Here is a 13023-nt window from a genome sequence, read left to right on the forward strand (position 1 = left end):
TGTGAAAAATAACGAACCCATAACGTTAATTCCCTCACGCAGAAATCGACGGAACCTTTGATAATATTATAGCCGTTTTTTTTTGTCGGGCTCAAGAAGTCGATGAGCCGTTTGAATGCGATAAGGTCGTAATTGTAATCGTTTGGTCGCCCGATGAACAGTTGATTTAGACAAATTAATTTCAGCAGACAAACGTCTAATCGATTTATTTGGCGAGGCGAGTAATCGGTCTTTGATTTCAGCGACTGTATCTGTATTCAACACTGACGCAGATCTTTTGTGTTCCTTGTTATTAACAGAACCGGTCTCTCTAAATTTTGCAACTGACCTTAATACTAATGTTTTGTAAGGAGCCGGTTTATCCGGGTACTTATGGCGAAACAAATCTTGCACTGCAACCGCTGATTTCGTACTGAAGTACGACTCGACAATGAAAACACGTTCATCTAGCGAAAACACCATCTTGTCTATCGCAATACACTGAACGTTATGATTGCATTGTTGTTACTATTGGTAGTGTTCTACTGCGTCGCCGCGATTTTCAGATGTTGGACGAGTCCATTTCAGTAACGAGTAGGGGAGTAAGTTTGACTTTTGAAATTTCATGGATAAGTGATTGATGGGTTGCGTTTTATATGGGACACCCTGCATATGTATATAAATATACATATACTCGTATGTTTATTAATTTTGACCAAATGTTAACTTAAAGTAGCGGCAATTCTGGTGCTACATAAATCTACGCTTTGCTACATAACGTATACAAACCCCCCACACCAACACTTACCTATCTTCCATTAACTTTTTTCAACCTTGCCCTCAGCAACATGTAGATTTTCACAGAAACTACAAGTTCTCTTTTCCGTTCTTGTTCGTGTTCTTTTTTTGTATCAAAAATACTTATAGTTTATTATTGTTAAAAATTTGTATTATTTTGTTAATGTTATAATACCGAAGATGATTCCATCGGAATCAAAATAGCTATATACTGTTTTTATATACATGAAAATTTATAAAAGCGTTTTTATTATTCATCTTAATGACGCAGCTTTAGCCAATCGGAGCACAAGAACAAGAAAGTCTATTTCTGGATACTAATTTCACTACGCTCTACTTCTCTTTATAATAACATAACGCTTATTATTATTTTACTTATAATAACAAAATATAATTGTTTTGTAATGTTTTTCTATTTTATCTTTTATTCCCCTATTTGACCAATAGTAAGAGGGAAGTTACATTTTTTTTTAAAAATTCATTCGTATACAAATAAATACATTTATATAATAATAATAATAATAATGCAAGGGGTAATAGGGGAATATTTTTTATTAACTAAATTATCAAATTATACCTCGAAATAAAATGGCATTCGATTACATTATATTTCATTATAGAATTACCAAATTAAACAAAAAAATTCATTAACTGCGACGATAGTAATCGCCAGATTATTTAATTTATACTACCTTTACTTAACACTAAAAATCCACTACGATTTAAACTAACTTTAACTTTAACTTTTTTCGGTCTAATTCTTAAAATCTATTTAATTACTTATAATTTTTATTACTTATTACTTTTTAACCGACATCAAAATGAAAGGAGGTTCTCAATGCGACTGTATTTTTTTTATGTATGTTTCGCAATATCTCCGACGTTAGTAAACATTTTATAATTTTTATAATTAATAATTTTTTTAATCGAAACAGTTTAAAAATATATTACAATTCACAGTGGTTCCCTAAAAATGTTAACCAAATCCGACGATAATCTTAAGAAAAATACCAAAAAAAAAAAAAAAACAGAATGGCACGACACCCTTGGTCGTTGACCGCTCACACCAGTACAGTGTTGTTCTCTGTTCCCTGAATGACTAGGATATTAATGAGAGTCTATATTATCGTTATTTAGGCATATAACGAAATATTTATGTGGAAATATTTACGGCATTTATTTCTCTTGCATTTTTTCTAAAACGATCATTCCTTTCTTGGCAACTTTCCTTTAAAAATCTCTCAAATGAGCAGCGCATTTAGTCGGCCTACACATATTTTAATTATGTAAATATACATAATATATTACAGTAAGAATATAATATATTAAATATTATATATATATATATATTTTTTTTTTTTTTTGTCTTCAGTCACTTGACTGGTTTGATGCAGCTCTCCAAGATTCCCTATCTAGTGCTAGTCGTTTCATTTCAGTATACCCTCTACATCCTACATCACTAACAATTTGTTTTACATATTCCAAACGTGGCCTGCCTACACAATTTTTCCCTTCTACCTGTCCTTCCAAAATTAAAGCGACTATTCCAGGATGCCTTAGTATGTGGCCTATAAGTCTGTCTCTTCTTTTAACTATATTTTTCCAAATGCTTCTTTCTTCATCTATTTGCCGCAATACCTCCTCATTTGTCACTTTATCCACCCATCTGATTTTTAACATTCTCCTATAGCACCGCATTTCAAAAGCTTCTAACCTTTTCTTCTCAGATACTCCGATCGTCTAAGTTTCACTTCCATATAAAGCGACACTCCAAACATACACTTTCAAAAATCTTTTCCTGACATTTAAATTAATTTTTGATGTAAACAAATTATATTTCTTACTGAAGGCTCGTTTAGCTTGTGCTATTCGGCATTTTATATCGCTCCTGCTTCGTCCATCTTTAGTAATTTTACTTCCCAAATAACAAAATTCTTCTACCTCCATAATCTTTTCTCCTCCTATTTTCACATTCAGCGGTCCATCTTTGTTATTTCTACTACATTTCATTACTTTTGTTTTGTTCTTGTTTATTTTCATGCGATAGTTCTTGCGTAAGACTTCATCTATGCCGTTCATTGTTTCTTCTAAATCCTTTTTATTCTCGGCTAAAATTACTATATCATCAGCAAATCGTAGCATCTTTATCTTTTCACCTTGTACTGTTACTCCGAATCTAAATTGTTCTTTAACATCATTAACTGCTAGATGCATGTAAAGATTAAAAAGTAACGGAGATAGGGAACATCCTTGTCGGACTCCCTTTCTTATTACGGCTTCTTTCTTATGTTCTTCAATTATTACTGTTGCTGTTTGGTTCCTGTACATGTTAGCAATTGTTCTTCTATCTCTGTATTTGAACCCTAATTTTTTTTAAATGCTGAACATTTTATTCCAGTCTACGTTATCGAATGCCTTTTCTAGGTCTATAAACGCCAAGTATGTCGGTTTGTTTTTCTTTAATCTTCCTTCTACTATTAATCTGAGGCCTAAAATTGCTTCCCTTGTCCCTATACTTTTCCTGAAACCAAATTGGTCTTCTCCTAACACTTCCTCCACTCTCTTCTCAATTCTTCTGTATAGAATTCTAGTTAAGATTTTTGATGCACGACTAGTTAAACTAATTGTTCTGTATTCTTCACATTTATCTGCCCCTGATTTCTTTGGTATCATTACGATAACACTTTTTTTGAATATATATATATATATATATATATATATATACACTAGATACAACTAAAAATTTGGAAAATAATTTAAAAAAAATAAAAATAGACTTCAAAAATAATAGTACTAACAAGTTACAAATAATTATATTTTTATTTGTTAACTAAAGTAAAAGTAATTACAACAAATAGTTATTTTTTAAGTCGGTTTTTATTTTTATTTTTTTATTTTATTAGTTTTTTCATTGATAATCGATATCCCCAATCAACTGATTTTAGAAATCACTAATTTACAATAAATGTAATGGAATCCAACGATTTTCATAATATGAAAATACGATGACTTTCCGGAAAAAATGAAATTATTGCATCTACTAATCATTTAGCAGCATCATTTTACAATCTTTATTTTAATTACTATGTACAAATTTACGAAAAAATAAAAACTTACAAAAGAAAAATTCATTCATTTCTCTTTTAGTTCAATAACAAAAAATAATTAAAATAGATGAAAAATGAAAGAATTAATAATGATCGGATGAATTAGGAAGAAAAACAACGAAAAGAAACAAATTTCTTTGTTTGGTGGTTAGAAGGGTAAAATTAAAAAAAAAAAAAAAATGGGGAAAAAACTTGGAAGAGGGGTTAGCAGGAGTGAAAAGAAACATGTTTAGCGGCGGAACATTACACGCAGTTCTCTGTTCTGTTAAAATGAATGAGAGAAAGTATCAACTGAGCACCGTCGATTGCACACTAGCATTTTTCTTCTGCTGATCCCCAGAATCGCGTGTTCTTCACAACAGTCATTTATTTCTACAGAGTACAATTATTTAAAAGGAAACAACAACGTTAGTTGAAACTAGGAAATTGGAAGAATACACGGTTTGAAAATCATCTACGGCGGAACAAAAGGGGAAAAATAATTTACTTAACCTGATTGTATACCGCAACGTTTCTGATTTAATACGATTTGTTTCGCGGTTAATTTATTAACATTATAAAATCCTTTTCGTATTACTATAATAAAATATTATTTTTCCCGCGCGTATAATTATGGAATATTAGAGATAGTAAATTACGTTGACTACATAAATACCACACATCAAGTCACATATAAAATGAGATAGTAATATTTTATGTAGAAACTACTACTTTTTTTTTTTTTGCTTCAAATTGATACAAACTTTCGATCTCAAAAAATGTAACAAATTTTTCCCTAAAAAAATATAAATTTACCCATCTTCATGGCGAATGCTAGCGTCTCGGCATTTAATTAGGGAGTCCCAGATTCGAATCCTGGTCAGATATGGCATTTTTTCATACGCAACATGGCGGAAAGTTTATTTCCACGAACCGCCTTTCGAAGCTTCTAAGCTGAATTATAAAACAAAAATAAATAAATGAATAAACTGCCATCAAGAGAACACTGAAAATAAACTAAGGTCCCAAGAAAACGACAGGATACAAACCGAAGTCCGACCAAGAAGTGTATAACGAAATAAAGAGCATCAGAAAAAGATAAGAAGGGAAATGAGATTCCAGGGCCACGTACAGAACGGACAAACAGAGACTAAATAAATACTAATCTTTAGTAAAAAAAGTGCTACCAAAAATAAAGAAATTATAGAACCAGGGATCCAACAAGAAACGAAACAGAAAGATATTCAAATAAAAAATTATACGAAGTTGAGTTTGAAACGGCAAGAAACAAAAGAATCGTACCGAAGTGAAACGGTCGAAAGAGACAGAGACCAAACACGCGGAAATAATGAAAGAATATTGGGTAAAAGTGAAAGATACCAGAAATAATGATATTTGCATGGTTTATACTATGCCTATCCGCAAAAATACAACAAAAACAAAAAAACCGCCTTTAGCCTTTATTAGAAATTCTTTCTTATAAAATGTGTCAAACGGTCGCATTTCCTTCACCTTCTTCCTCATAAAAGATATATAAAAATTAACTTACTTTTAACTAAATCTACTGATTAAACTTTTTTTTTTCATCAAATGATTATAAATTTCAAACTTTTATTAAGATGTAATAAATAAACTATTTTATTAATAAGATAAATTAGAAGACAACTTTATATATAAATACAACCATTAATAGATTGAAATAAGAGATCGGAACCTCAACGAATAGAACTAAAGTTGCCTTCTTGAATCGCGTGACTAAATTATCGAGTATATTTATAATGAGGATAATTTTATTTATACACAGAGCCAGAGGGCTCTGCCCCCTGGTTGCCCGCAGCGTTCGTTATGCTCATTGTTGTGAGAATAATACCGATAAATAACAGTTAAAGTATTCAGGCTTTATAGGAATCTGAAAAAGAAAGTAAATTACGCAAGACAAAAGAGTAACTTTTTTCTTTTTTTGTTTAGTCTTCGGAACCATCGTAAGGTATTACTTCAGAGGATGATACGTACGAGGGTGCAAGTGAAGTGTAGTCTTGTACAGTCTCGGTTCGACCGTTCCTGAGATATGTGATTAATTGAAACCCAACCACCAAAGAACACCGGTACGTGTCCACGATCTAGTACTCAAATCCGTATAAAAATAACCGTCATTACTAGGATTTGAACCTTATAACTATCGAAATCAGCCGATTTGCGATGACGAGTACGTGAATAGTAGTAACTTTTCTTTCTTTTCCCTGTTTAACCTCCGGTAACTACCGTTTAGATAATACTTCAGAGGATGAATGAGGATGGTATGTATGAGTGTGAATGAAGTGTAGTCTTGTACATTCTCAGTTCGACCATACCTGAGATGTGCGGTTAATTGAAACCCAACCACCAAAGAACACCGGTATCCACGATCTAGTATTCAAGTCCGTGTAAAAATAGCTGGCTTTACTAAGACTTGAACGCTGGAACTCTCGACTTCCAAATCAGCTGATTTGGGAAGACGCGTTCACCACTAGACCAACCCGGTGGGTTGAATAGTAGTAACTGTGGTAACTAAAGTACACGCATCATCGACGACGAAAAATTCAGAACTTATCTCTGTTGCCACGCTGACAGAAATATAATAATGAAGTATAAGGATCGGTTCTTTTTTTTCTTCGATGAATATCTTTAATTCACAACATCACCACCAAGAGGGCTGGGGCCTCGGTCTATGGCTTAAAACCTTCCCTGGGATGACAAGAATGTTTCCTACAGATTTGAAAGCGATCGGACGGTGTTTTTAGTGCGTCACTTTTAAGTGAAATCTTGTATTTATTTAGGGTTTTTAATATCCTTTCACAATTTTTAATTCTTCTGATGATCTCTAATGATAATTTGCCGACCATGTTGCTAGAGATTTCAAAAGGGAGGGAAAGAAATTTTTCATTTTTTTTTTTATGTGGAAAGGAGCTAATGACAACAGCAGTCAATGCCCCTAAAAAAAAAAATAATATAATACTTAAAATTACACACTAATTTATTTAATTATTTATTTTTTGACTTTAGACTTAAAAGAAAATTAATAAAATTATTTATTGAATCGTTGTCTACTAAAATTTTGAATACGAAAATTCGTTCCGGCTAGATTATTGAATAAATTTCTTTCTTTTAAGGTAATAAAATATTCAAGAAAATCAACACGTAAATGAAAACTCCGTGACAAAAGTGAATATGCAAAAATTAAATATCGCTCTGTAGACGTGATAAATCTATACTAGCAAAAATATTTTGTGCCTTAAATAAAATGTACGTTAAAGAGGTAAAATATTATTCGGCTGAAAGAGGAATTTTGTATTTTTGTACTTTGGCTTGCATCTAAGGCTTGCTGAAGAAGGGTGTAGTACGATAAGAACTCGCACAGTCGACTGCGGTACAGTTAAGTTCAATTAAATCCTAATTGGAAGGGGTTAGTCTCATGTCAGTAGTGTTCTTGTTATCAGTAGGTACTATTATAGTGGTCCTTAGGGTGAAGACAAGCGTTGTAGAACGGCAGAACAAAAAAGATAGAGAGAGACGGAGACAGAGATGAGCGAGTAAGAGATAAAATGAGAGACGGATAGAGAAAGACGATGTCTTATTCGAGAGCAAATCGGGCGTCATTTGTCCGTGGGAAAGCCGCCAGTTGCACACCGGGTAATTTGCAGGCTGAGCGTGACGTCACTTGATTCAGATAAATTGAGACTTTTACAAAGTTTAGTCTCACCCCCACAATACCTCTTGATGTTCGCTCTCGTTCGCTCAATTATCCCAAATCATTTGTTTCCTCTCGCCAGGGATTTCTGATGCCATTCTTCTTCACCTGCCATCCCACAATTCAGTACACACGAACACAAACACTCATTTATATATATATATATTAGGTATAAAAAATGACAGCCTTCTTTATTTGTGATAAATAATAGGATCATTAGTTAAAACACTTCTTTTAGAATTAACTACTTTTCACAGTAACATTTTGTACACAATGTTAGCTATTATAAAATAAAATGACAAAATTTCTTATCGATAACTTAAATAAAAATAATAAATAATTGTAGATTAGTAATAGTTTTTGATTATAACCCGTTCCTCGTGAGCATAAACATTTAAAAACAAAATTCTGAAATCAAAATTGTTTATTTTATTTCCTATTTTGGTAAGTAGCCGGCAAAAACTGTGGTATTTAAGATTCGTTTCAAAGTAAATATTTAAAAAGGTTTTTAATTACATTACGTCCAAAATAACTTAAACTATGTTTTTTTTTTTTAACTTAAGATAGAACTTATAACTTGATTGAACTTATATGGAAGTTACTGAAATACGTTAGTAAATTAAAAATTTTTCCAAATCATAATAATTCATAATTGTGCCACTAAGATCTACATGAATAATATTATTCAAAAATGGGGAAAAAATACTTCAAGCAGTCACAAATTTCATTCGTTTAATCATTTTAAGAAATATAAAAATACTGATGCTATTTGGTTTATCAGCTTAGTTGATAGTCGTAGAAATTATTTTTTATTTTATATCTAAAACTTATTTCATTGAAAAAAAAAAGTGTAAGCAGAAACCTATTTATCTTTATCGACGGCGCCATCTTATCTTTATCTTTATCTTTATCTTTATCTTATCTTTTATCTTATCTTTTATCTTATCTTTATCTTTATCTTATCTTTTATCTTATCTTTATCTTTATCGGCGCCATTTATCTTTCTTCGAATTTTTTAATTTTACGAGTTTATAATAGATTAATATAAAAGAGAGTAGTGTAATACAATCGCACAAATAAATTGCGCAACAAATTTTTATTTTCTGTTTGTTTTGAGATTATTTGTGTAATTAACTATATTTGTGTAATATATGTGTTTTTTTACATGTATTTTTATTTATAGCCCCATCAACAATTAAAGTCATTAGTGATTCATCAATGTGTGTCTTGATCAGATTCGGGCCGAAAATTCCTGAGATTTGTTATTAACTGAAACCAAACCGCCAAAGAATACCGGTATCCACGATCTCTTATCCAAATCTGTATAAAAGCAACTGCCTTTATTATGATTTGCACCTTAGACTTTCGACTTCGAAATCAGCTGATTTGCGATGACGAGTTCACGACTAGACCAACCCGGCGGGCTTGCCGTTATCAGTACTACAAAGAATTAATTATTAAACGTACCTGTTAACCTGTGAAAAGGATCCCTTTGTTTGCTGATTTGCGACTGATTCTCTCTGATTTTCGACGAAGAGTTTACGGCTACACCGACCCGATGCGTTAAAATATATGCGTTATTCTCTACATATTTTGAAAATAGAGGTTTATCTGTCGGATAGATATTGACGGAGGTGCTGCTTATGAAGGGGTTGCACTTAATGTACATTTTTCTCTTACGATTAGTTTATTTGGAGCGTAATATAAGAAATAATATTCAATAATTGTTTACACTAAAAATCATTCCATTCATAGAAAATGTAATTTTATAAAATCTTCTTTTATTTTAATTCATCAACTTAATAATATTTTTGTGTAAACGGTGTGTAAAGGATTGCAGGATGTTGCTGATTCACCCTGTATTAAAAATGAGACGTTTAAAATTATTATCTAAAATATGTAATATTTCATTTACTTAATTTTTTTTAACTTTTTTCAAAAAGAAGCGTTTAGAAATAAAAATAATTTTCTACGTTTATTGTATCACCAGGAGGAAAATTTCTAATTAATATTTTGTTTTTCAAATAGCCGAAAATATACTTTAATGATATCTTTGGAATTAGAACTTTAGCGAAGGTTAGCAAAATTCTTGTGGAAATTTTTATTATTTTTAATGATTTAAAAATTCATAAATTAAAAATAATTTTAAAAATTTGTTATTGAAAAAAGGACTATTTTCAAGTTCGATGCAAATTTACTGGAGAGTATAACATTTTTTTTTAGTTCTTTTCGAGCTTTACCTGTGAAGACCTCGACTATAGTAGTACTTTTAAACCGTATATCGACTTCAGCAACTTTTTTTTTTTAATATCATTACCTCAAGTAAATAGAAAATTTCGTACCCCGATAATTACACACCAAAAGATTTAGTTATAAGTTAAAAACGAAGAATTTGATATTAAATTATTAAAAAAATATATATACATATTTTTTTCTACACAAAATTATAAGCCAAGTACATGTAAACAAAAAAAAATAAATAATTTTCTTCTTCCTGAGTATACGCCATAAAAATGTATAAGGTTGTCAAATTCGATGATTGCAATAGCGATAGGCACAATACGTTACAGTTTAGAATATATTTAACAAAAAAAAAAAAAAAAATTAATAATGTATTCGGTTATTAAATAAAATTGTAAATTGTAATTGTAAATCGTGCACGAAGGTTGACCTAACCTTCGTGCACGATTCAACCGGTTCACCGTATAAAAATAGTCGAGGACCAACATGTTCCCTCAACCAGGAAAAGTAGGGAAAACCGGATAAAGAAACATCTGGCTCACTACAATATAGAATTCCACAGAATCAAACATCGTCTAAAAACCCGCCGCAACTTTAGTTTATATCGGATAAAAATTAATAAAAACAATATCTTTAATAAACAGGAATTAAAATATTTGAGATAATTACTTCATTAACAACAGCGATTAACAAAGACGAGATGCCTTACAATGTCGCTGAATAACATATACTATCAATATTTAATACCTTTTCAATCGACAGTTTTACTCGTGGCTGAGCGTCGCCATCCTGTACGACTTTCAGCTCGCCTCAAAGCATGTGGAGATAAACCGGTGACTTAAGCGACAAAGCCTTTTTCAGCATTTACTAAAAATCCTTTTCTAAATTATTTATCGTAACAGCAATTAACGATCGATTACCTTCTACCTTAAACAAAATTTAACGGAGAAGATGATTCTTTGAGTATTTTAAAGGCCGCGTGACCTCTTGTATTTCACGATAAAAATTCTGTATTTTGTACATTTATATGTAAGGGAGAATATACGAGTACATAAACAGCAGTCTGAGAAGGAAGCGATACAATCTGGTTATTTTTAATAAAGTGTTCCCTTTCGGTTAGCGATAACCTTAAACAATACTTCTTTTTTTCGTCACAAGTCATTTTATCAACATAGCAATCGTTTTACAGCAGTATTTTGTAAATATTATTATTATTTCAAATTACAAAATTCACAACCGTAGTCCATCGGTCGTAAATCTAATATACAAACATATACTAATATTTACATTTTTCTTTTATTTCAGCCGGCAGGTGGAAGTAATCCGACAGAAAGACGAGCAACAAACGGAGAAAATGGAGGACATCCAAGAGAGTTAACCAACGGTCATCATTATCCTCAACCGCCAGCAGATCCCCCATTATTGTACGATGTTAAGTGATTACTTTGCAGACCATCAGCAGCAGGAATATCTTCTGCACGATAAAATATAACGAGAATATATAAGTAAATGAGTAGCAGATTATTGGCGGAATCTTAAAAAAAAATTGGTGTTACCATTAAAAATAAAAAAAATACAATTACGATGTATATTGTATTCGGAATTTTATGTTATGTGCACCTAATTTCGTTGGAGCCTTGATTTTAAAAATGTAAATATTAAACTATACGAGATTAATCTTTCAAAATAATTCAATTTTTTTTTAAATAAATAATTCTGATCAGAAAACAAAAATTTTTAATTAAACAAAATATTATCGAAATAGACATTTTGCTAGTAAAGAAATTAAATAGTAAAGAAATTAACGAGCTTACAATCTATGTGTAGTCACTGTACGAGGGTTATAAACTGGCTGAACTCTAGCAAAGATATTACAGTCTTGCGTATTACGAAAAATAGATAAAATTATATTAGTTAATCTTAAGAAAACATATATTACAGTTCTAATATTCTAGTAAGATGAACACGACTAGTTGTTCACCAGCATGACGTAGATTAGAGTACAAAAACTCATGCAACCCTCTCGTTACAGTAGGGTGATGCAATATTAGTGTACGTTAACAGAATCATTACTGATGTAATATAAATTAATAACGTGTACAAATATATAATTATTTAGGGTAAATAAAAATTTAACCGATTTTATAGTGCTTAAATCCCCTAAAAAAAAATGAAATTTCCAGAATTCAATTATATTTCTATTTTCTGCTTTAAACTGCAAAAGTACTTATTTTTCTTCAAATATTTTACTACTTTAACAAACTGCATAAGAATTCATTTTGAAATGATAAAATATTAACAAATACTTGAGAGATAATTTTATTTATGTCTACAATAAAAAAAAATACAGAAATATACCATAAACGGTTAAAAAACTATATAATGATTTATAAACTATTAACAAAATTGCGATAGGATAATTCATTCCGTTAAAAACATGGTAAAATAAAAATAAATAGGGAAAAAATAAGCATCGCACTAACATTATTACTTTCCCGTGTAGCGCTGTAGCTCTAGAAAGGAAAATATTATAATCGGTCCAGTTTGGGGATATAACCCAAAAACCAAAAAGAAACCGGTTGGTAATTTTCCGGATGTTAATGTTCGTATGTATGTCTGTGTGTCCAGTGTCTGCCTCTAAATAACCTTACATCTCCAGAACTACTGGACCGATTTCTATAAATGGGGCATTGATACCGGTAAATTTTCAACTTAAAAGGTCAAGAAGGTGAGACTGTAGAGCAAGGTCACCCTCAGTATCTCTAGATTTCGCCTAATTAAAGTCATATTTTTCTTAGCACACCTGTTAACGTTTAAAAAACAACAATATCTGTAAAACATGCTTTTGAAAAACCGCACTCAAACCCCAAAAAATGCTCTAAGCTAGTGGCTAAATGAGAATACTGCGTCAATAGTACTCCCGTCACCACAATAAGCGCTACGGTCGCAGTACGCCTTCTTGTAATTTCCCTTTTTCCCTCGTCCTATTTGACCGGGAAATTTTAAATTCCACAGGGTTGCCGACCAAATTATTTTTTACACTTTAAATATTAATTATTTATTTAATTTTATTAAATTAATATTTCTAAGGTCGGTAGCACCGATGTACAGTTGTTGCAATCGTCTGTATTTTGTGACGTCACAGGTGAGCGGTAGAATTAAATAAATGAATAATATTTAAAATGTAACAAA

At 31.1% G+C, this 13023-nt stretch overlaps 1 protein-coding gene across 1 annotated transcript in view; it reads left to right on the top strand.

Annotated features, from left to right (window-relative positions):
• The window catches only part of LOC142329055 (LIM domain only protein 3-like), a 167895-nt gene extending 156434 nt beyond the window's left edge, over positions 1 to 11461 (top strand). Inside the window, exon 5 of the mRNA XM_075373336.1 lies at positions 11137 to 11461. Coding sequence (XP_075229451.1) covers positions 11137 to 11271 — 135 coding nt within the window. The 3' untranslated portion in view covers positions 11272 to 11461. The remainder of the gene's footprint in view (positions 1 to 11136) is intronic.
• The last annotated feature ends 1562 nt before the right edge of the window (positions 11462 to 13023 follow it).

The sequence above is a fragment of the Lycorma delicatula genome, chromosome 8 (genome assembly GCF_047948215.1).
Source record: "Lycorma delicatula isolate Av1 chromosome 8, ASM4794821v1, whole genome shotgun sequence".
In the NCBI taxonomy this organism is placed as follows: domain Eukaryota; kingdom Metazoa; phylum Arthropoda; class Insecta; order Hemiptera; family Fulgoridae; genus Lycorma; species Lycorma delicatula.